Source organism: Moschus berezovskii, chromosome 14 (assembly GCF_049115385.1).
Source record: "Moschus berezovskii isolate FMDL1 chromosome 14, NW_MosBer_1.0, whole genome shotgun sequence".
NCBI lineage: Eukaryota > Metazoa > Chordata > Mammalia > Artiodactyla > Moschidae > Moschus > Moschus berezovskii.
Genome location: NC_142473.1, coordinates 68,026,298 through 68,052,591, shown reverse-complemented (window position 1 = coordinate 68,052,591; position 26,294 = coordinate 68,026,298). Strand labels below are relative to the sequence as shown.

At 32.6% G+C, this 26,294-nt stretch overlaps 1 protein-coding gene across 2 annotated transcripts in view; it reads left to right on the top strand.

The window, feature by feature from the left end:
- CSTF3 (cleavage stimulation factor subunit 3) overlaps positions 1-26,294 on the top strand; it is a 66,358-nt gene that overhangs the window by 23,315 nt on the left and 16,749 nt on the right. For both annotated transcript variants that reach the window (XM_055423802.2, XM_055423801.2), the window contains exon 4: positions 25,873-25,905. In XM_055423802.2, the coding sequence (XP_055279777.1) occupies positions 25,873-25,905 (33 nt within the window). The remainder of the gene's footprint in view (positions 1-25,872; positions 25,906-26,294) is intronic.

Genomic DNA, 26,294 nt, shown 5'->3' with positions numbered 1-26,294 from the left:
TTGATTACAACCTGTTGAGAAACTAAACGACTTTGCAAAGCTCAGGGAAGCATAACCTGGGGTAAGTTTTACCATTTTATATGCTAGGAAACCTCCAAAGAAAAATTTTGTATTTGGAAATGTTAAGTGATAGTTCTGAAAACCATCTGACGTCAAGGACGGTGTGAAATATTTTGGTATAACTACTGTGAAATGTAAAAATATCCAAAGATGAAGTCCCAACGCTATTTTTAATCTCCCTAATACTTTGATTCATATTACAGAACTTGTTTGTTGCAACCTTTTTTTAAAAAAAAAAATACAAAGTTTTAGCTCTGGCATATGCAGATAATATTATTATAAATCTTTGTCTAAAGATTGTATGTGAAATGGCCTTTTTTTCTTTCAGTTTTATTGAGATATAATTGACATGCAACATTTTATAAGTTTAAGACATAAAAATAAAATGATTTGATATATGTATGTATTGTGAAATGATGACCACAATGTTTAGTTAACATATATCACCTCACATATTAACAAGGGAAATGGTATTATGAGGACATTTTCCGTAACTTTTTCATAACTGAATTTAAAGAAAAAGTAATGACTTGCATATTGATGATTTTCTTGAAAATTCTTTAATCCAACAAACTATGGCTCTGTATGTATTACATATTTAAAAGTCAGGATGGGTATTACATTTCGATCAGATTTAGAGCTGGAAGATGAATTAGCTTAACCCCTTTTCATACATGAGTAAATTAAATCAAGAGATTGTTACCCATTTGAGCCAAAGTGTGCAAACAACACAATTTTAGATTCACCTGGGAAGCTTTTAAACCATTCAGGCTTTGCATTTACCACACCTGCATTACTGACTCAATCTCCAAAGAATGGCCATGTGGGATCTGTTATTGTTAGCTGTTTCTGGCAGTCAATTTTGGTAATTGAGGCTTTCTTTAGAGGGCAGTAACTGAATCATATTGCCATATGAGTGTATTTCATACCTGGCAGAATACTTCCTCTATTTGTCTGGGTATAAAGTCATTGTTCTTTTGACTGTATCATATTGTGATTTATCAGTCAGTATATAATCTGTCAAGAAGTAATCTTAGAGATACCCACTCTTGTAGTATTTTTGGCAGTGTGACTATTATATCTGTGGTCAGATTTAGGGTTGCATTACTGAGCTTGTTCAGGTTTTTGGTTTTTTTCTTTTATTTCTGGGTTTTGAAGCCTGATTTTCTAACTCCATGAACTTTCTTTTTTTTAAAAACACAATATAATCACCTAAGTGCCAAACTCAAGAATCAGCTTTTAAGGAAGTCTCATGTGTTAAGAGATGGCCACTTAAACTGTGGCTTGAAAGGATTACTGCAGCCTTTTTTTTTTTTTTAACTTTTTGTTTTGTATTGGGGTATAGCCAATTAACAATATTGTGATGGTTTCAAGTAGACAGCAAAGGGACTCAGCCATACATTTACTGTATCCATTCTTCCCCAAACTTTCCTCCCATTCAGGCTGTCATATAACATTGAGCAGAATTTCATGTTCTATACAGTAGATTCTTGTTGGTTATCCATTTTAAATATAGCAGTGTTTTTGTGTCCATCCCAAATTCTTAAACTACCCCTTCCCCCACTACTTCCCTTTGACATCCAAAAGTTTCTTCACCAAGTCTGTGAATCTTTTTCTGTTTTGTAAGTTCATTTATATCACTTCTTTTTAGATTCCACATATAAGGGATTTCATAGGATATTTCTTCTCTGTTTGACTTCATTCAGTATGACTTTATAGGTCCATCCATGTTGCTGCAAATGGCATTTAATTCTTTTTAATGGCTGAGCAATATTCCATTGTATATAGGTACCACGTCTATCCATTATTCTGTCGTGGACATTTAGGTTGCTTCCATGTCTTGGCTATTGTAAGCAGTGCTTACAGCAGCTTTTTAAAATAACTAATGTCAGTTTTAACTATCAGTTCTGGTTTTCCTGAACCATAGGGGATTGGGTTGCATACATCATGACAATACTTCACATTTGCTAATAGTAAAGATACTCTTAATATGTAAACAAACTTAGAAGTTTAGGCTGCAGTCCACTTTCTACTTTAATTATTGTTCTAGTAACGTCCTTTATAGCAATCTTTTTAATCAAAGTCTAATCCAAGATCATTATATATAGGTGTCATTCTTCTCCAGTCTCCTTGAATGTTGAATAATTCTCAGTCTTAAATTTTTTATTCCCTTTATTAAATTCAGGTTATGTTCACTATAGCTGAAAAGCTGCAAGTGGTTGTGTGTCCTCAGCAGAGGCACATGATGTTCATTTACCTCTTACTGGTGATATCAGTGTTGACCTTTTCCTTGACTGTGTATTTACTATTTTTACTTTTATAACTAATAAAATAATGGGGAGATATTTTGAGACTCTGTAAAGATCCTGTTTCTCAACAACTGCCCACTCCATTTGAACTCTTAACAATTATTGCCTGAATCAGTCATGTTTTTCTAGGGCTTTTCAGTATATGTATTATTGAATATAAATATGTACTTAATTATGCAAATTTCAGCTTATATTTATTTGAAAACTTGGAGAGTACTGGCTTTTCCTTGCCCTCAGTTTTTTTCCCTTTTGATCAGTTTACTGATGCTTGCAGTTAGAAAAGATGGTGACTTACCAAATTTGTGCGTATTATGGTTATAGCAAGTTTTCTAAATGGAGATCATATACTCTGTCAGTAATGCTTTTAAATTCTATCACAAATCATCAGGGGAAGGTTAAAAACTTTGCTTCCCTGCTCATATAGAAACGTAACTGGTTTTATGTTTTCAAAACAATCTGTAGGCTTTGGGAAATACCTTTATTGATTTACTTAATTGATCAAATGGCAAATTATTTCAAGTAAGAATTTGTATGTGTTTTAGAAGTCATGAGATCTTTGACTTTACAGGTTAAAAAATTAGTCAAAAATCTAGATAAATATTTGTGTTTGAAAATACCATGTTTTTCAAGTATTTGCTTAGATTCTCTGTTGTTTTAAGTATAAAGTTAACACTGTAAAGGAAATAATTTCTCTATTAACAGGTAATAAAGCATGGAAGTGGTATTTTCTCAAGTGATATTTTCTCTTGTAAATTTGAGTTTTCCCAGGTTCACAGAAGAGTCATGAGATTTACACTTAAAGAACAGACATTGCAAGTTGAAAGAACTTATATGTCTGTGATTTAGTATTTTTTAATTGGGCTAGTTATTTGCCATGGATCTTAAGGGGGGTATCAGAATTCTCCCCATTATTATTAAAACAGTGATCTGATGATTTTTGCTAGTGTGGAAAAGCTTTTTAATAATTTATTTAAAGAAATGCAGGGAATTGTAAATTTTACTCTATAGAGGATAGTATGGAAGAATACTAATGACACAGAATTTAGAACCTGGTGACCTATGATTTGCTGCTGTTAGCTCTTCAGCCAAATAAATGTGACCTTTGGGAAGCCATTAATTTTTCTGTTTTCCCTTTCCAATTTTTTATTCTGAAAATTTTAAAACAAGTTGAAAGAATAGTATATTATGGTAAATATTTATACACCCTCTGCCTTATCTCAATGTTATATTTTGCCATATGTACTTTTCCCTTCTCTACACACACAGCATTGTCCTACATAACCATAATTTCATTATCCCACTGAAAAGGAGCAGAGTGTTCTAATATTTCATACCCAGCTCATGTTTATATTTTTCCAACTGTCTCATACTCTTTCTAAAATTTCCTATTTCTATGATGGATGAAATTCTGTTTTTTATTTTATTAGAGTGGTCCTTTTTCTGCTGTGTCTTCTTCTTAATTTTAATAGATTTCATATTATTTCCCACTCTTTTCCTTTTCCCTTCCTTGAGTGTGAATTCAGATACTGTTTCCAATAATGTGTAAATTGTAAAAGGAAGTGTCCCCATTAGCTATTGTAGACAAGAGATGCCTTCGTAACTCTCCTGATATTAGAGTGGAATGAGGGATTTTTTATATTTTTATTACTAAGAGTTATTTTATTCCAAATTTAAATATATTTACAATAAGTTAAAATTTTTGTGGATCTTACCCAAAATATGCATAGGATTGTACATGATTTCTTAAAAGTAAGCAAATGGTTTGTTTTTTCTTTTTAGTATATGTGCTGCTGAAGTGAGCACTAAGCAGATGTTTTTAAATTCTATTACATTTTAAGTGTTGATCTACAAAGCTACTAAATTGCATAGAAAAATGATAGTCTGTGGACATTTAAGGAAAAGAAAATTGTGAGGATATTTTTAGAGGTGAACTATTTTCTCGAAAATCCATTGTTGATTTTAAATTGCTATCTTATTGATAGTGATTTTTCCTTTATTCTGATTACTTACCGAAACAATAATAACTAAGAATAGTTAGGCCTTTAATATATTCCAGGCACTGTGTTCAGTACTTTATAGGAGATATCTGACTAATCACAATTTACCTTTTAAAGTAGGTAAGTATTATCCTCTGTTTTTTCCAGATGTTCAGCTTTTCTGAAGAATTCTTAAGTAGCTTTCCTAAGATCAACAGTACTAAAGTTTAAGCTACTGGGAGGTAAATAGGAAAGCTGGGGGCATTCTACTCAGATAACCTATTTCATAAGTCTGGTCTCCTACTTACTAATCACACTATACTAACAACCTAAAGGACCTAAAATACAGTTGTAGAAATAACTAAATCGGAAGTTCATAACTGACTCCTCTTTGCTTACATGTTTTCTTGCATTCTTTTTTAGCTATTAGGATTTGGGAGTACATTAGAAAAAATATGTATATATAGCTACACAAAATGACATAAAATTGCTACATATACTTTGGAAAATGGCATAGTAGAATAATATGTAACCAATCACACCTTATGGTTTGTATAAAATCTTAGTTCTAAAATTCTACTTTGTAAAATTCTATTTTTAAACTTCTGCACTATGTACTTGGTTCTAATATCAAAAAGTAGAAAGAAATTCCAAACACAGAAGCGGCAGTTAGCAATTCTGCATTAATTCAGCATTAATGTGAGAACAAGAAAGTTTACCTTTCGTTTCTGATTTAGCAGTTAGGAGTTTTATTAGGATGGAAATTTATCAAATCAAGGCCAGAGTTTAGATTTAGGTTAAGTATATTATATTTCAGTCTGCTTACTGAATTATATTCATACTTTTCTTCCCGTAGAAGTTTTGCAAAAATTTTCTGAGAGGACAGAATGTACTTGTTTTTTTTGTTTTGTTTTTTGGAGATCTTACTTTAAAATGTTTGAAATCATGAAGCAAAGTTTCATGAAAAAAATGGAAGATTGAAGGCAGGGGGCACAATGTCCACCTTTTTTTTTTTTTTTTTAAAGAAAAAGTGAAAAAGGGTGTTAGTTAATGCCTTTATTTAATGAGAAAAATCACTTTTATTGAAGATCAGCATTTCCAGTTATTTGGAACTTGTGGTTTAATCAGACTTAGAAATTCAAGAAACACTTTGAGTACCTCCCCAAAACTGAAATATCTTCATGAATCTTCCTAATACAGTTCAGCTGCTTCTGTATAAACCATTATAAAGTTGTATCAAAATTTAAATTACCTTATAAAAGAGTAGCAGTTCTAAGTAGCTTCTAGAAGAGTCTATGCAGATTGAAATATGCAGAATTCTGTTTGCAAACTGTTTTGTCAAGTATTTTTTACATGTCAAGTCCTTAAAAGTATCCTAAAACAGTTGGTGTTGAAGACTTACAGACCTGTTAACATATTTACCTGGATTATATTCAGATAAAATTGCCCAGTGTTAAACACTTTTTCTGTAGCAAAATTGACTTGAATTTATGGATGAGTATTATTCCATTGTGTATATATACAACTTCTTTATCCATTCATTTGTTGATGAACATCTAGGTTGCTTCCATGTTCTAGCTATTGTAAATAGTGCAGCAGTGAACAGTGGGATACAAGTGTCTCTTTCAATTTTGGTTTCCTCCTGTTGAATTTATGGATTCTGAAAAAAGTCATAGTTCCAGGCCCCACACCATCTGTATATTTTCACAAACTTAAGGTGTCCATAGCATACCTTAGTAAACAAATTTAGCTTGGCATACCCCATAGGTGCTTTGATGAGAAGTGGCGGTGTATGTGAGGGTGAGTCAAGCAAAGCTAGAAGAACAAGACGTTTTAAATGGGAATCTCAAATTAAGCACAGAATCCCTGGCAGAAAGCACTAGTCTAAACAAAGGGGAGAAAAACATGCTCTATCTGAGAAATCAACTTGATAGTTTTTAAGCCAAGTTTTGTTTCTAGTCCTTTGAAGTATTGTAAGCAGATGACTTGTGCCTATCATGAAATTTTTCTTAATTGCAAAACCAGCAGCTCAATAGTTAACTTAGAATTGTAGCTAAGCTGTTAGGAAATGGAGCTGGAGAAAAAGTATGATTATCTGGACATCTGAAATTTAAATGTGAATGTAATTTTGCTCTAGGAAAACCTTAAGTTGTGATAATATTTCTAATTCTGGGCCTTTTTAAAAACTCAGATGTTTATAGAAACTTAAAAGTTAAATGACTGGAAGTTTCCTGTACAGTTTTCAAGGAAAGTTGCCTGTTGATTAGAAATTTTTTTGGTTTCACTAATATTTACTTTGTATTTGAGTCTTAAAATGAGAATTGAGCTATGAAACCTTTCATTTTCTATAATCTTCATATAGTTTGAGGAAAATGTGACATTAATTGGCCAGTGTATTCATTTTGAAGGAGGCAAAAAACTTTTTCAAAGGGAGAAAATTGGTTATTTTTTTATAGGTAGATAAAACTTGAATAGCTACTTTGAAAAAGTTGGTTCCTGGAAAAATTTTAGCTGTGAGTAAAATCTGCTTTTACTAAATGGTAGGGTACCACATTGCCAATATGTCTAGTTTATCCAGTAACAGTTTCTAAATTGATTTCTGCACAGAAAAAAATGATCACTCATCTGTTATATGCATTTTATTAATGAAATGTGTAGAACACTGTCCTTTTATTTGGTTAAATACATAAGTTAGTGTGCAAGTGAGAGTTACACCACAGGGACACAAAATTTTTAACACCACTTAGCACTGTTACTGTTCATAGTATCGAGGATTGAAACTTGGTTTTGAATAAAACCTGAAGCTAAGGTTCTGATATCTTGTGAATATTTTTGGAATACTTAAAACTGTAAAATTTAGTGAAAGCACAAAAACGGGGATTCAAACTCCTTTTGAGAAAAAAGTGTAAATTTATTTTATTCACTGATTTTCATATTTTCACAAAGTCTAAAAATCTAGGGAGGGTAGATTATGACAATATGTTTAATATGAGGAGGGAAGTACTAGTAAGAATTGTATTGATACAGTAATGATAATGTATATATTAGACATTGGTATTACATGTAATACAATGTTTTTATAGCAGTAAGTAATTGAGAATTATAGTGAATTTGGATCACTGAATTATTGAATTCTGGTTCTTGATTGAGTTTGGCTACTTCTGCAATCTTCAAAAACACTAGAATAATCAGGGTTCTGTTTCAGGTAAAAATAGGATATAATTTTTTTTTTTAATCTGTAAAGTAACTTTTTTATGTTGAACAATTAGTTATTTCTTAGTCATAGAGTCAGATAGGTTGAGTAAATAATTATTAGAAAATGAATGAATACCAGGATTTCCACTTAAGTAAATAATTTTGTGCTTACTGTATGATAATTCACATAATAAAGTCTCTTCTTCAGTCTCTCTGGCCTTCTTAGATATTCTAAACACATTCCCACCTCAAGACATTAGCTGTTTTACCTTTCTAAAGATATTTATCCAGATAGTTGCTTGGCAAAATCCTTTGCTTTCTTCAAATTTTTATAAAAGTGTTTTCTTCTCAATGAAATTTGTTCTTGCCACCTTTTTAAATTGCCACTGTTGTTCCTAACTCCTCAAAAGTAATTCTTTCCTCTAATTTATTCCACCTATAATGCTTATCTCCTAGTATACTGAACAGTTTCCTTGTTAAATTTGTATTTTGTGTATTTTTAATTTCTAAGAATTAGAGTATGATAGCCATATTTTTCATCAAATTATGCATGACCAATATTTTTACTATTAACATAGGTTTTTAAAATATCTTTACAGTTTTTCTAAACAGACAAAGTATCATTTTGAATTGTCTAATGCCTTCAGCTGTTTAAGTATTTTAGGATGAGCATCATTGACATTTAGAATTGTTCTGTCTTGATGTACGTCCTAAAGGAAAGGTTTTTAAAGAATTATTCAATTTTAAAGAATTACCAAAGGGCATTACTGATGTACCAAGGCTTCTGAAGTACCTTTAAAATTAAAAACTGTTTGCTTGTAATTCTGAAATGCTTTCTTTTAAAACATGATACAGAAAGTAAATTCCTGACTGGTTATAAGAAAAGCTTAGGTGTATATTGAGTATTTACAAGTTGATTTATCAAATTTCACAGGTGGTTTGTCAAATTAGTAAAGCATAAACATTTTAACTCTTACCTACACGTTTTCTCTGACTAATGTTGTGTATGTGCATAGTGCCAACATCTGATTGGGGGTTGAAGTTCATTTAAGACATCTAGATATTTAAAAATACAGAAAGTGTGTTTTAACTTAATCCGTAAACTTAATCTTACATAGCTTTATTTTTAAAAACAAGTATAAAAAGATGAATTACTCCAGCCTTTACCTTTAAAAACATTAGACTTCTGTGCTAAATATTATTTATCATTTTACTTCTTGTATTTGTAACTTTCACCCAGACTTCACTTTGGCATGGCAATTGCTGGTTTATAAAGTATTTCAGAGAATTGAATTATACTTATTTGAGAGTTCTCCAATACATTAGAGGAAATATATTTGGTATACTGAACTCTAATTTTTTTAACCTTTGAAATTTGGTATTTCAGTGAACATTGAATTTTAAAGTTTTGGGTTGCTTTTCTGGATAGTTTCCATACAAAATTTTTTCCTGATATTTTTGAAGATGTTAATAAAATATATTGAAGAAGATATGGGTAATATGAGTTTAGTTACTCAGATAAATATTCTCACTGAAAACAAAGACTCCTGGGCAGAATTTTAAAGCATCTTGAATAACAATGTAGTAAAGAAGCCAAGACCTAATTGGAAAACAAACACAGAATGTAGGAATGCTGGGAGATTGGCAGAGTTACTAAAGTTTTTTACCCTGCAAGCATTTGTCAAACTGGGAGAACTTGAGCTTCAATTTCAGATGTTTCTAGGAGTTCAGGTAGCAAAAGTCAAAGCCCAAGGCCTGCCCAACTAAACATCCTCTTCCTCTAAAGCTATGTGCAGAAAATACTCAGGATGACACTGAACCAGAAATAAATCTATGTTGCCATATGAACCCTAGGAGATTGGGGAAAGTTGCTGTGCTCCTGAGCAGAGCAGAATGGGAAAGTCCTGAGACGTTTCAACAAGTTGGGCAAATTGCATGGATTTGTAGCCCAAATAAACATCACTTGGATAGTTCAAAAAGCTTTTGAACCATGATTGTAAGGGGGTCTTAACCTGAATTATGCTCCTAGGAGCCTGATAATCTCATTCAGACCTTTTTTTTTTTTGGAGGAATGCACCTTCATCCTAAGCCACAAAAGAAAATCTTGAATATTTTTCCAAGGAAAAGGAGTTCACTTGTTAAAAACTAACCATGTGAGGAAACCATGTACAGCAGAAACAGATCTACAAAGACTTCAAAGACTAGAATTAAAGTGAAATTAGATTAATAACAGACTAGACACAGATGAAGAGAGAATTGGAAAATTCAAGAAATCCAGACTGGAGTTTAAAGAAACTGACACAGAAAATATGAAAGGATTAGGGTCACAAAGGATAGAGTGAAAATGTGTGTAAATGAAGGTCCAGAAGTAGAGGAGAAATACTGGGCAGCAGCTCAGTTGGAAGAGGTAAACACTTAAGAACTTTTTTCAGGATGATGCAAGAATTCAGCAGATCTAGGAAGCTTATGAATCCCAAACAGGATTGGGGGGGAAAAATGCCCATGTAGACACAAGAGTGAAACTACAGGAAAAAAAAATCAACTCCTCGTAGAAGCTACTGGAAACAAAAGGACAAATGGCCTTCAAGGGAATGGCATGTTGACAATTTCCTGACAACAGTAGAAGCCAGAAAACAAGGGAATTGCCTCTTCAATTTACTTAAAAAACAGAAAAACCTGTCAAAGTTCTATACCGAGGAGAAAAATCTTGATGAGGGTGAAGAAAGACATTCTTGGCAAGGTTAATGTCATTGTCAAAGCTACATATGTATTTTTTTAAGAAATGAATTTAGTTAGAAATACACTTCACAGGCAGAGCATGAGTCATCTCAGAAGGTTAGAGACTACATATGTATTTTTTGCCATTTCCCATTATAGTATATAACTTCCTCAAACTAAAATTTTACATATATTTTTAAAGAATATTCCTGTTATTATCCATCAAGTTACTCTATTTTTCTTGATCAACTCTCTCCTCCAAAGTTACTCTTTTCTAATAAAAATTCTCATATATGAAAGAACTTTTGTTAGAATTATAATTCACATGATATATTTTTACTTTTATTTTTTAGAGGAAAATGATTATAAATTTTATTTTTATTTAATTTATGAATTCAGTAAATGATAGGTTTAGGGCCAGAAGTTTATAGTTTATGGCATCCAACAGTTAAAGAAAATGTTGACTTTGAGTCAAATTTTTACCCATCTATATTTCTTTAATAATTTATTATTAAATGTTACAAATACTTTATTAAACACTAATCTTGAGTGACATCAATGTGTTTTTCCATTAGTTGACATCCATTTTTAGGTTTGAAAATCACCTGAGTAAATAAATTTATGGTTGTACTTCTGTAGTTTGATTTATCAGTTTGTGTTAAGGTTGATTGTTTTAAAAATGTTTGCTTTCTTTTAGGTATGTAGAAGTTGCAAAACTCCTTTGCCTTAAAAAATATTGTTAATTAAATAGTTTAATAATATTATAGTATCTGTATGTGTAATACATGTTCTGTTTTACACATTTTTAGAGTATTTGAAATATTGTTTTAGGAATTGATGGTTAAATACAGAAGTACTTAAACATGAGAGAAGCCCCCCAAAATTATCATACTATCTAAAAAGTTTTAAAATAGCATGTTCATGTACTTTAAAATGTGGTTTAAAAACCGACGTTATAAAAGCGACCTTTAGGGAAAAGTTTTTTATCTACCATCCTGAGTCACCCAATTCTCCCCAGGGAAAAAGTATTCAGCTTATTTTTTTCCTCTCCTTTTACATGAACAGTTGCCCGTTAGGTTTTCTTTTACACCTTTTTTTCTTTTTTACTTCACAAAATAATTTTATTTTTTATCACAAATATTTATTCCATATTTAGTTTAACGTGTCTTCTACTGAAGAACATTTAGGTTCCTCCCAAACTTGTTTTATTAGAAATGTTACTGTGTTGAATATGTGCACGTCATTTCTGTGTAAATAGATCTGTAAATTATTTCTAGATAAGGAATTGCTAGATTAAGAGTTTGAGGGGTTTTTTTCACCAGAGTGCCTTCCACAGAGGTAATGATTTAAAATTCCATTAATCCTTGATATTGAAAGAGTTCACTTCCTCACTTCTTTTTTCTTTCCTCACATTTTAATTCAATATATTATGCTTTAAACTTTTGCCCATATTCATAGGTAAACAATTATCAGTATGGTTTTGATTTGTATTCCTTTTATGTGTGAGATTGAATCTGTTTTATAAATTTAAAGTCCCTTAAGATTTCTTTTTCTGAAACTTAATATCCTTATTCCATTTTTGTTTTGTTTTTTTATTTGTCAGGAACATTTTACATTACAGGATTTAAGGAAAATTTAACTTTAGCATGATTTGCTATTTGTAAGTTTAGATAATTTTTATATGACATTTAAATTGTATGTTATCTTTATTGCTTATGTTGTTTTTCTCAATATCAGACTGGAAAGAATGATAAATATGCTCTCTGATGTGAAAAACCGTATTTTTATTTGTTACTTTGGTGTTCATGACTTGCTTTAAATTTTCTGTCAGTTGTTTTGTGCTTCAGTTTTCATCTAGTTCATCAAATCTATTATTTTCCACTAAAATCTTACAGTTGCAAATTATTTTTCTCATACATGTCTTGAACTTCTAACATTCTTGCAACTCAGCATTAGAACGATATGAGGAGGCTTGAATACCCTTATGTAATAATAGTAGTTTTAAGTAGATTTTATAAGGGTATGTTTCTGTTGCTAGTTATATATTTTTTCCCTTAAATTGATTTGCTTATAAAGTATTTTTGAAGAAAAGTCTTGATTCACAGTACAGATTTTCTTGTACTGTTTAATAATGTCAGGCATCGAAATCATGAAGCCATCTTCCTAGTATCGTAGAGCTCCTTTTGAAGTGAGTTTTATGTGTAAGGATTTTATTTGTACTACTTACTTTCTTAAAAACAGTAAATATTTTTAAACTTGTTTTCTCAATGGTCAGCTAAATACTTCATAAAAATCTGGTTTTCCAACATGCATGCCCTCCTATGCAGCAGTGTATCTCAACTGTAACAGTCTGAAAATCCAGCCTTTCGTTTATTGGGTGCATACTGTGAGATGGTGAGGGAGTGTGAAGAGGAGGAGAGAGCAGTGGTTTGTCCCTGTCCTAACTGTCTTCCTTTAGGTTTAGGGAGTGATTGGGAAAGGACCTCCCGGAGCTCAACTATTGAGAAATCAGAAAATTTTTTAATTACCTATTGATTTTTACATGTCAGAGCTTTGAATAATCTGACATCCCCACTAACCAGTCACATAAAGAAAGCCTGGATGAAATTAGACCTGAATATTAGGATCCATTCGAAAGAATGGCCGTGTATTAGATTATAGCAGCCTTCCTTGAGACTTCATTTACAAACTAAAGTGACATCATCTTGTCACTTGTCTTGCCCTTGAGGTTCTTTCCCCCTTCAACTTTCTTTGCATTTCTGTCGCAGGACAAGGAGGGAATTCCAGTGTACTCTTTATTGCAGTCTTGTCTACTAAAACCTTAATGATAGTATTCCATATAGAGTTTGAACTTAATTCTTTATGTGGTATCACTTTGGAAAGTGTCATCACAAACATATATGGAGGAGATAAAATGTGAAACAATTTTCTCTGGAATTTGTTCAAATTATATAAAACAAATTCCAGATTGAAAAATAGTGGATGCTTTCTTGATAAGTCTTTAAATAACGGTACTCAGGAACTTACAAAGTAAGGAAAAAAGTTTTAAAACGTAAATACCTATTTGATTAATAAACATTCTGGAAGTAGTATTTAACATTTCAAAGTAGGACCTAGCCCACTGAAATAGAGCCAAAGTTTTAGTTTTGGAGCATGTTTGTCATAGAGGAAGAAGATTCATGTCTCAATCTTACTGATTCTTTTGGAGTGTAATATTTTTTACCTGAGTTTTTCTTTGCTTTTCACGAAGATAATTTGTTAGCTGTGCCTACCTATATAAACCTCCACTTCCAAAATTCTATTTAAAGCAGTATTATTTGGGAAATAAAAACCATGTTTTCATTCAAAAGAATTAATGGAAAATAAATTGACTTGAGTGTTTGCATGGAATTATCTAAACCATGTGAAAATCTGTTTTCAAAATTCATATTAGAGTTTTAATCAATCCTGTCCAATTGTTATTTCATTCCGAATTGTCTGACAGTATAATTCTGCATTCTTTTTAAACCTTTTTAGTGAAAGGTTTTTTAGTTAATGTTTTGACAAACATTACAGAACTTATAATGAGCTATCCATAAAAGTTATTGTCTTACATTTTTACATTTGCATTGATATTTAAGATAGTATAATGTTAATTCCACAAGTTAACTGAATGAATATGCTATTGGTGCTAGATTTTTATCCACATTCATTTAGCAACTATTTATTGAATGTCTGCTATATGTTAGGCACTATTTTAGGTGCTGTAAAATAAACATAAAAGTCAGTGCATTTGTGGGATTTTTTAAAAATGATGTTGACTTGTTTTCAAATGAGTCAGTGGAATTGTACCTAAATGGAGTATTGAAAAAAATGCAGTTATTATAGTAGGCTTTTATAAATGATTGCCACTGAAGCTAAATATGTAGATGAACAAAATTTTTGAAATTAAATGTTTCCATTTTAAAAGGCAAGCATAATTAAATAGTATCAAATGAATGGAGTTAAGAGAGGTGAAAGAAGGAAAGCAGGAAATGTTTATTGCAGGAAAATTAGAAAAATGTAAGCATAAAGGGAAGAAACATCCATATTCCCAGTATCTTTTACCACTTAACCTTTCTAGATGTCGCTATCTATAAAATCTTACTCTTTTGTAACATGTCTTTACATAATAGCACATTTTATTTATTATACAAAATTGCTTCCAAATATGGCAAAGTAGTTTGTTTTAGACGTTTTTTAACCAGTCCTTTATTGTTGTGTACCTATATTGTTCCCTTTATGAGAAACTAAAATAAATATAGTTTTACTTAAATATCTTTACACATTTGTAATATCTTTAGACTTACCTCTTAGAATTGATATTTCACTACAGATATTTCTTACATGATCTTTCAAAAGTTTAGCCAGGTCTTTTTTAAAATTGTTTCAGAATTTCAGTAAAAATGACTAATTATAGTTTGTACGAGAATAGATAAAAGATTAAATCAGTGTACACTTATGGTGAGAAAGATGATTAGGAGATTATTTAATAAGTATTTTTTAAAAGGAACATGCAATTAGGTTATTTCATTAACAAAATAGAAATAAACTATGCATGTAAGATTGAGAAAACTGAAATTGGATCATACGTACAAGTGTAGATTTTAATTTCTTGGATAAAATTATAAAAAGGATCAGAAGGAGAGTTACAGAACGTAATTGTAACCTCCGATCTAAAGTGTATTTGAATAGTAGCATTGCGAAAAAGAACAATGTTTTAGTGTGAGGAATGAATGCACTGTAAATAGGGGAATACTGGAATAGTAGGCAAGTTGCTCAAAAAGTAGAGAGTTGTCATGCACTGGATTTATATCCACTTCTTTGTAGAAGCTCAATCCTATTTTTGAAAAGTGATTTTAAGAAAAGCTAGATGAAGTATTACCCATGATTATAGGTTTCTAGTGTACATTGGCTCAGCAGTATAAAAGTATGTATAGAGTTTGTAACAAAGAAATCCATAGAAAGACATTTGGTGCACTGAAAATTACTGAAGGAATTGATATTCTGATAGGAATCTATCAAAATGGGAAAGAAAGTATTGTGATTTATAAGACTAGAATGATCAGAGGAGTGACTAAGGCTTTTGTCCAATGATAATTCAATTAACTTTTTAAAAATAACAGTTCTCAATTTATATGCAGTGAGAAGTATTGGTGAATGATGAAAGAATTGTAAAGAGTGAATGGTTTTCTACTCTAAAACTTTTCACATGTTAAAAAGTTGTGTGACTATACTAATGGGAGGTTAACTCAGCAAAGTGAGAGTGGAGTGAGATACTTTCTAAGGCAGTGCATGAAGTTCGTGTAGAAATCTTAGAGAAAGTATATTACTGAATAATATTTTAAGTTGCCTGGAAAGATTTTTGTTTTGTTAAGAAAACAATTCATAAAAGCTGAAAATTAAGGTAACAGGCTAGAGAAGACTAAATGGATGGGAAAGAAAGACACTGATGCTAGGCTTTTGAGGGAAGTGAATCAGCACACCTGTTTGAGGGCCTCCCTGGTTGTACAGCAGAATTTATTCCATTTTAGAGATTAGTGGCTTATAAAGTTGTTTTTCTGACATTTCTGGTAGCTCAAGGATCTCAAATAATTGTACACATTTCCCATTCTCAATTTTGCCATTTAAAAAGAAAATCTATGTCGTACATCAGTGATGAGGGGCTGTGGGGTAGGTGGTGTAGCGGGGTTAGAGTAGCAAAAACAATGGAGCCATGAAGATTAACTAGGTGATTTTTTTTTATACTTTAGGCAGATTGCTCACTTTTCTCCAAAAGTGAAATATCCTGCTCTGTTTTCCTTACTCAGAATTTGCATTTTTGAAAAGTAATGACTTGAAGTTTTTCAAAAGTATTTTTGAAAAGTAATGACTTGCCATGGTGTTTACAAAGTGTTTACTGGAAGCAAAGAGTTTCAGACATTAAGTGAAAAGGAGGAGTCTATAAATGTCAAGTGAGAGTTATAGACAGATGCCCTATAAGTTGGGGCAAAATCAATTTTAGGTCAAAGTTTTACCTTTGACTATTTTGGTTGAAATTGATTTTGCCTGATTTCCTGGCAATTACTTAATAATTTTTTTTTTAGCTTTGTAGGCCTGGATGAGAATTTGAGAGCATTTAAAAATGACTTTAAATAGAGATATTTATAACCAAAGGAAAACAGAAAGGAAATACTCAGAAGAGAGATTTACTACCCCAATCAGCTATGGTTTTCTTTCTTTTCTTTTAAAAAACACATACCTCTATTGCTGTGAAATTGTGTTATGGAAATAAAATATGTCACAGAAATAACTAAGACAGAAAAATGATCTCTCTCCTCCCAGTGCTGACAATTTTGTGTGCATTTCTCCTACTCATCCATCTTGCACTCTAGATCCAGACACAGGAAGTGGGATGGGGAGAATAAGTAGATTGGATAAACATACCAAGTGTGTGCCTGTCTAAAATTCTGCTGCTTTTTAAAAACAATATACCGTGGACATATTTCCATTCGGTATTATACATTATTGCTTTTAAAGTTTTATGTATATATAAATAATCCATTCCATTTTTAGACAAAGCAGAATTTAGTCAGTCTGCCTTTGATCATTTAAGCTTCCAGATTTTTCTCCACCATGAGCACTCTTTTTTCAAAAAAAATATTTATTTGGCTGTGTTGGGTCTTGCAGCACATGGTCATCAGTCTTCATTGTGACATGCAGGATCTTTAGTTGTGGCCTGTAGGATCTGGTTCCCTGACAGGTTGAACCTGAGCCCCCTCCATTGGGAGCACTGAGTCTTAGCCACTGGACACTAGGGAAGTCCCCATAAGCACTCTTTCACTGAACATCCTCATACATACATCTAGATAAAGAGCAATGTAGTGTGTAAAGAGCTCAGTTGTGCACAATATTGGGCAGCTTATTAAACCTTTCTTAGTTTTGTCATCTTTCATACAGTAAATAATAATAGTACTTTACTTGAGTGTTCTAAGGATTGAATGAGTTAATACATACAAACTCTTAGAGTATTGTTTACATACACTGAGTATTAAATGAGTATTTTGTCATTGATTTCAGCTTCTAAGAAGTTGAATTGTTTTGGCTTTTAAATTTAAATCTGCAATAATTTCCCTGTTGTCAAGTTCACTGATCTTTTCTGCACCCAGAGTTCCTTTTGACCTGTGGCATATCCCACCATCTATATTACTGTTTTTCTCAGCAGGTGCCAGCTTGCCTTATTTCATGGCACCAAAAGCTTCCTATCCTTACCCCATCACTCCCACCTCCACCATGAGCCATAGTTTGTGTACTTTTATCATTGGGTGATAAAAGTATCGCCTGATCATCCAACTGATGAAAATATCACTAATTTAATAATCAAGTTTAAATTCTGCTTTGTGTTTCAGGCCCCCTGTAATGGACCTCCACCACAGTTAGCCAACCTGTTTTTCTAGTATCTATTCTTTCTTGTGTGTATGTTTTCACTATTTCACAGAAAACTTGAGAAACTCATGTTATTTCATTAACTTTCAGAAATTTGCTCATCAATGGCCAGGATTCCATCTGCGCACTAAAACTTTTCTTGGTAACAGTAGTTTGTATGGAACTCCTATTCCTCTGGGTTTATAAGACATGGTACCAATAGAAAATAACTTAAACTTAGTCCTATCTTTCCAATAATACTATGATTATAACTAGATTATAAACTTTTTGAGTTCAGGTCCGTATCCCTATATCTACTCGGTAAATCCTAAACATGTTACAGATATGTTTCATTGGTTCAGAAAAGTAGATTAATACCTCATTTGGTTAGTACAAAGAAACAAAATGGACATAAATTTAATCCAGAATTGAACATAATATTTTGCTTAGCACATTTTTAATGTCAATCATACTGAGACTGTAAGTGGTTTATACTTTACACTTGCATTTAACAAATGTTACTTACGTGCACATTTTAAGGGCCTGGAGGAACTGAAAGTTTATGGGACAACAACAAGGTTTTCAACAGTCTGTTAAAAGTAAATCTGTGTATATGTGTATGTAGGCATACATTTATAACTACATTTAATAGGAAGGTTATAGAAATAGTACAATATATTGTAGGAAAAATTAGGAAGCACAGATAAGCAAAGCAAACATTTTAAACTATTTATGACTCCCTTACTAAAATATAACTCTGTGAACTATAAAACTTCGTTTAGCCTACCACTGTTATCTCTAGAGCTAGAAAAGAGCCTGTAACATTGACATACAATTTCTTGTGTAAAAATGGATTTGCTGGCAGATACTCCTTTCCTGATGTCTTTAGCTTAAGATTGGGACTGGGTGGTGGGAAGGAGAATGTTGTGCAGCTACTCTGGCAACTTTAAAATCTGTTGTTAATCTTAGAGTGACATTCTTCAGTGTTTCCCAAATTCTTGAAATCTGCTTACATTTTGTAACCATCTAAGACATCATTTCCAGGGTACAAGGGATTGGAAACAGCAGAAGTGTGGTGAAAAAGAGTAAATGAAAGACAGGGTTTATATTTAGGATTCCATTTCCTTCAGGTTTCAGGATTGGGGCTGAACTTTTTAGAAAATTAAACAGAATGAGGCAACTTCTGCAGCTCAAACTTAAATTGGTTGTTTAAATTCCACAAAAGTGCATGTGCTGTGCTTTAGAGTAGAAAAGATGTAGAGAACAAATTAAGAGTGTGCGTTTACAGTTAATTTGGTTATTCGTCCCATTTATTTAAGCAACTGCCGTGTGATCTTGAGATGGGGCCAGACCACCTCTGCTGTGTGGACCAGTAGAGTCTTAAAACACAAATAGTTATTATATGAAAACCTCAACACAATGTATAGAGACTTACTTTTTTCTTTAGATTGTTTTGCTTACTTTCCTCTAGAGTCGTCTTGCCAGTTAAATTTACTAATCAAATGTGTTTTTAAAACATTTAAAATCAATTATACAGTTAGTTACTTATTAATTATTATAGTTGGCAATTTAAAAAATAACATTAAAAAGTTCTGATGTTACAGAATTTGGTGGGATTTTTTTCCCCAAGCTATATTGTAAGGAAAAAAAAATTTTGAGGAAATAATTTTTTTTGGCCTTGCCAGGAATTAAACCCAAGTCTTCAACAGTAAGGGCGCAGAGTCCTAACCACTCGACTTCCAAGGAATTGCCAGTTGACAGTTTTTTGAATTTAGTTCTTTCCCTCCACCTTAACTTTTCATATTTTTATAATATTTCAAATGATTCACCAAACAGGTAATATTGCAGTTGTATGTGACATTTTGATTACAAATAGTACTGATATAAAAATATAAGTATTAAATTATGCTAATTTTTTTTCTTGGAATAATTTTTTTAATTACAAATATAAAATGGCCATGTTATTAGAAGCTTTGAAAAAAACAATCATTCCATCACATGAACAAATAAATTGTTCATTTTTTGGTATATTTCCAACCACTTAAAAAAAATTTTTTTTGCATTAGAATAAATTAGGATTCCTGTTTGAAAAACTGAAACCTCTGATGATCATTTGCAAGTTAGAGAACTGAAAACTAAATGTAATTTTTTTTTGTTTTTGGCTGCAGCATGCAGGATCTTAGTTTCCTGACCAGGGTTGGAACCTGTGCACCCTGCAGTGGAAGTGGAGTCCTAACCACTGGACAACCAGGGAATTCCCTAAAGATAATTTTTTAAGAATCCCTATTATTTAAACTTATGTCACATTACTTTTAATAGATAAGATGTGAGCAAGTTCTAGGAAACTTTACAAAATTGTGTGCATATATATAAAGGGCTTTAAATGGAGGCTTTTATTTTTATTGAAGTATAGCTGCTGTACAATGTTATATAAGTTACAGGTGTACAGTATAGTGATTCACAATTTTTATTAATATACTCCATAATTGTTATATTGCCTATATTTTCCCATGTTGTACATATATCCTTGTAGCTTATTTTGTACCTAATAGTTCTTACCTCTGAACCCCCTACTCCTATATTGCTCCTTCCCTGTTCCCTCTCCTTATTGGTAACCACTACTTTGTTCTCTATATTTGTGAGTCTGCTTCTTTTTTGTTATATTCACTGACTTATTGATTTTTTTAGGTTCTACATGTAAGTGATATACAGTGTTTATCTTTCTCTGTATCCATGTTGCTGTAAATAGCAAAATTTCATTCTTTTGTACGACTGACTAGTATTCCATTGTGTGTATTTATTAATACCACATCTTCCTTATCCATTCTGTTGATGCATACTTAGTTTGCATCCATATCTTTGGAATTGTGAATAATGCTACTCTGAACATTGGGGTGCATGTATCTTTTTGAATTAATGATTTTAGCTGTTTGGGATATATAGCCAGGAGTGGAATTCCTATTTTGGTTTTGAGAAACCTCCATACTGTTTTCCACAGTGGTTGCACCAGTTTCAGTTCAGTTCAGTTCCGACGCTCAGTCATGTCTGACACTTTGCAACCCCATGAATCACAGCACACCAGGCCTCCCTTTACATTCCCACAATCAGTTTATGAAGATTCCCTTTCCTCCACAGCCTCGCCAGCCAACATGTGTTATTTGTGTTCTTTTTGGTGATAACCATTCTGACAGGTATGAGGTGAAACCTATATAGTTTTGGTTTGCATTTCCCTGATGATGCTAAGCATCTTTTCATATATCTGTTGGCCATTTGCATTTCCTCTTTGGAAAAATATCTGTTCTGTTTTTCTGTCCTAAATGGAGGCATTTTCTGTTGGTTAATGACAGAAAGATCTGAGAATTTCTGATGTCAAAACAAAACTCAAAGCACTATCAAGAGTTTTTTAAAATTTAAACCTAATTTTGTTTATCAGGTAGGTTCCTGTACAAAAGTACGTAGTTACGCTAAATATATTTTAAAATATTTAACTTAAAGATAAAATGTTTTCATGTAAATCTAGTAAACAGTAATCTTTAGGGAAAAAAAACTATACTAGTAGTAGAATGACCAAAGTGTTGTTCACATGTTCTTATACTAGCTTCACCAATAATGGAATTTGAATATGATCGTCCACATAACCTTTGCTTTTTCTCAAATGAGGCCAGTGTAATAACAGCATTGCTCTTTCTGGCAATTTGGTTTACATAGCTCTGTTCAAAGAAGATGTAATGAAAAGTTTATATTCCTTTGGTTTGTAATATTGTTAATTGGTATGATTTATGAGTATCTGGAATGTCTAGATGCTTTCTTTTCAGTCCTTAAAAAACCATTCTTAGTAGGTATTATTATTTTTGTTTAAAAATGAAAACTCTGATGATGGGAGAGATTCAGTGGTTGATAAAGGGTGATCAAATTCTTTTCATTTTACCACACTGCTTCTCCAAAGCAGGGTGGTATTTTTAAAGATTGAATGATGTTTTAAAAATGAGATACCTGCTAATGATAATGCTACCAGTGTAGGCTCTATGTACAGAGTGGCTGTCAAAGAATATTTGATTGAATTAAATGAATGACAACCAGTAGCAATGTATTCAAGGCCATCGAGTCTTCCTATATTAGTAAGAAGTGTCTTTTTGTACATATGTATTTTGAACTTCCATTAATTGAAGTAATAAATGGTGAATGAAAGATACAAGATCAATTAATGTAAGAAAAAATTTAAGAATTTTCGTTTACATTTTTACACACATATATAGACAGTTTTTACTCAAATGCATAAATGGAATCATATACATGAAATGCAATCTTTTCTTGTCTCTGCTCCTCCCTCCGCCCATAGAACTCTACCTACCATAATCATATTAGCTTCTTTTTACAAGAATGGATTATATTATACACATTTTAACCTTTTTTCATTCAATAAAATCTTGTGGACATTCCCCCAAATTACTTGTTATAGCCCTAATTTGTTTTATATGGACATATAAAGTTCCGTGATGTGTATGCACCATGATTTATTAATATTAGACCACTTACATTTAGGGGGACATTTGTTAATGATTTTGCTGCTGCAGAGTTTGCAGAAAATGACCTTGTATAAACCCATTTTCATCCTGGTGTTTTTATTTCTATGGGGTAGGTCCCAGAAGTAAAATTGCTATGTTAAAAGATGTGTAATTTTTATTTGAGTAGCTTTTCCCAGTGGTTTTCTGTAAAGGCCATAACAATTAATATTTTCTCCAGCAATGGATGAAGTCGCTAATTCTCATTGCTTTGGTAGTGTTAATACCCTCTGAAACTTACCATTCTGATGAATATAAAGTGATATTTATTATTTTAATTTGTATTTCCTATTTTGGAAGTTTGTGTGTGGTGCCATATTAATTTTAACCATTTACATTTTCTCTTCTGAGAATTGCCTATTCAGATTCTTTGCCAATTTTCCCAATGAGTAGTTTTGGTTTTCCTGGCCAGTTGTAAGAACTGTATATAATCTGCCATCTACATCTGGAAGTCTTGTGACCTGAATTCATCTTACTTCATTCCCACTCTCACCTTATTTATTTGTACTGAGCCAAGCAGTTGGATGAAAGAAAACCTCAGTTCCTACAGAAGTCTTGAAAGACAGGGCTGGTGGAGCGCCTAAGACAAGGAATAAGAAACTGACTCAGAAATACTTGGCACCGATCCACTATCTTTCTGCCCCAGAGAGATGTTGATGCCAGCCTGGCCTCCAGGAAACCAAAAAGGAGCCGAATTGGCAAGCAGAGTCCTCCTTACTCTTGCGTAAAGACTTCTCTGTTTTTTTTGTCAAAAGACTACCATCAGCCAACTTGCTGTCTACACCTGCTACACAGCTGTTGTGGTAGAGAGGGTCAGCTACTACACTGGGACTGCCAACTCTGAGCTCAGGGAATAGACGGAAAAAATAACTGCATATCTAAGGATCCAGCAACAAGAAAGGAACACAAACTGTTGGGACAGGCCCCCAACAAAAAGAGCTTCTGGAGGAGAGAGACAATAACTTGAACAAAATAATAGGAACACAGTGAGATTGGAAGTACAGTATTTAAAAAACACAAAAAATCTTTGGAGCTAAAAATGCTAATTTTTGAACTAACTACAACAGTAGGTCAGATGGAGGAAAATGATCACACGGAGACTTAAATTTGTGGCCTGGAGAATCTAGTGGAAGAAATATTTTTAAACTTAAAGCCAAAGGCAAAGAAAGGATAAAAATAATAGATTGTGAGGACAGAAGGAGAACTAATGTGTATAATAGGAGTTTAAGAAAGAAAAAAAAGGAACAGATTGAAGAGGCAGTAATTTAAAAAAAACAGCCTTGAGCTGAAAAAGGCATGATTCTAGCTTCAAAGGGCATGTTGAGTCCCAAGCAGAATTGGTGGCGGTAATAATAAATAATGGGACTTCCCTGGTAGTTCAGTGGCTAAGATCCTGTGTTCCCAATGCAGGGGGTAGGGCTGAGTTCCATTTCTGGTCAGGGAACTAGATCCCACATGCAAAACTAAGAGTTATCATGCTGCAACTAAACTAAGACCTGGCACATGGAAATAAATATTTTAAAAAATAATAATAAAAATGTCATGTCAGTTACTAAGTTCCCATTCTTCTAGGCAGTGTTGTTGTTTTTTTTTTTTCTAGGCAGTGTTTTAAGGGCTTTACATTTGTTAACTTGTTGAATCCTTACAACAGCCCTGCAAAACAGGTGCTATTATCCCCCCAAATTCAGATAAGGAAAAAAAGGTTAACTACTACAGTCAGAAAGTGAACCCAAGAGATCTGTCTCCAGAGCTTTGACTAACTGCCTCAAAGAGCAAAGACTGTTGAAACAAATCCTGTTGCAATTTATGATCTCTGAAGATGAAGGGTGAAATCTTAAAGTTCCAGAGAGCAAGAGCAAGAAATCAGCAAAAGAAAAAGAGCCTGTTAAGTTCTGATCTGTAGTACCTTAAGCTAGAAAGCAGTAGAAAAATTTATACATACTACTAATTGGAAAGGACCACAAGCCAATTTCACTAATCAAATTATTCATGTATCAGCCTGATACAAAGATTTGCTGATGTATCACAATTGAACAACTAACCCTACCTACCATCTAATGAAAATATTCAAAGGGAAATCTAGTAGTATTTAACCCTTGTCTTCACACATGTCACTCCTCCTACTTGGAATAAATCGTCCCTTTATCAGTCTAACAACTCATTCTTTTTTTTTTTAATTAAAGTATAATTGATTTACAGTTTTGTGTTTCAACTCCATAGCAATATGATTCAGTTGTATGTGTTAGCGCATATTTCAGATTATTTTCCATATTATTATAAGATATTGAGTCTAGTTCCCTGTGCTATACAGTAAATCCCTGTTGCTTATCTGTTTTATTTATAGTAATTTGTTAATCCCATACTCCTAATTTATTCATCTTCTCTTCCCTTTCCCCTTTGATAATCATAAGTTTATTTTCTATGTCTCTGAGTCTGTTTCTATTTTGTGTATAGATTCATTTGTATTAATTTTTTTAGATGCTACATATCAGTGACATATAATATTCATCTTTGTCCGATTTATTTCACTTAGTATAATATTCTCTAGGTCTATCCACGTTGCTGCAAGTGGCAATATTTCATTCTTTTTCATGCCTAAGTAATATTCCATTGCGTGTGTGTGTACATATATGTGTGTGTGTGTCTGGTTGTGTGTATACACATACATCACATCTTCTTAAGCCAGTCATTTGTTGATAGGCACTTGGGTTGCTTTCATATCTTGGCTGTTGTTAATAGTGCTGCTGTGAACATTAGTGTGTATGCATCGTTTCAAATTAGAGTTTTCATTTTTTTCAAATATATGCCCAAGATTATGATTGCTAGATCATATGGTAGCTCTATTTTTTAGTTTTTTAAGGGACCTTCATACTGTTCTGCATAGTGGCTGCACCAATTTACATTCCCACCAACAGTGTAGGAGGTTTCCCTTTTCTCCATATGCTCTCCAGCATTTATTATTTGTAGCCTTTTTGGTGATAGCCATTCTGACCTAACACCTCATTCCTAACATCTTAACTTCTTCTAGAAAATCTTTTGCAGTCCCTTAAGCCTGAGTTTTATTCTCCTCCTAAATGCTCCATAGCACCCTGTAGTTCCCTCACCTTGGCACTTGTTTCCCCTGTAAAATGGTAAGCTCTCTGAAGACATAGACAGACTGTGCATGTCTTGTTCACTGTGGTATCCCCAGTATAGCAGGTTGACTGAGTGATTAAAATTTGTGTGGTCAAATTAGCAAATCTTTTTGCTACCCTGGTCAGTTAGTTTTAGTAGAAGTTCTTCAGGGAAGTAAAGTTCTGTCTTCAGTAGGTCTGTTCAAAACTCTGTTCACATGCCTTCTCTGTATTTCTTCATCTTGTGACTGTTTACAAAATTTTTAGTTCACAAAATTTCAACATGTTGAATGTATAACATTTTTTACATATAAAATTAGTTTTTGTAAGGCATATTTACAGTGCATGTTATCCATGTTGGATTCAGACTTCTATTAATTGTTATTTTTGAAAGGCAGAATTAATAGGAAAGTATAGAAATGAATTTACAAGTGTAATCAAAACACTCAGAGATATGTTTTAATACTCTAAAAAGAATAGTGTTAATTCTATTTTTTTTTCTTCTATTTCTCTGCAGATTAAAGCTAAAAATTATGACAAGGTAGAAAAGGTGAGTCCTCTTAAATACACTTTGAATTTTATGCCGAAGTTTAATTTAGGACTTAACATTTGTGAGGCAAATACAGTAAATTGTTAAGAATTACTCAGTCTAGCTAGTGATTATATGAGCTTCCCAGGTGGCTCAGTGGTAAAGAATCTGCCAGCCAATGCAGGAGACAGAACAGATGCAAGTTCAGTCTCTGTGTCAGGACGATCCCCTGGAGAAGAAAATGGCAACCCACTCCAGTAATCTTGCCTGGGAAATCCCATGAACAGAGGAGCCTGGCAGGCTACAGTCCATGGAGCTCAACTTGACTTAGCGACTAAACAACAATAACAACAAAGTGATTATATAGGAGTTCCTAGCACTTATTCAGCCCTTTCATGTGCTTGAAAATG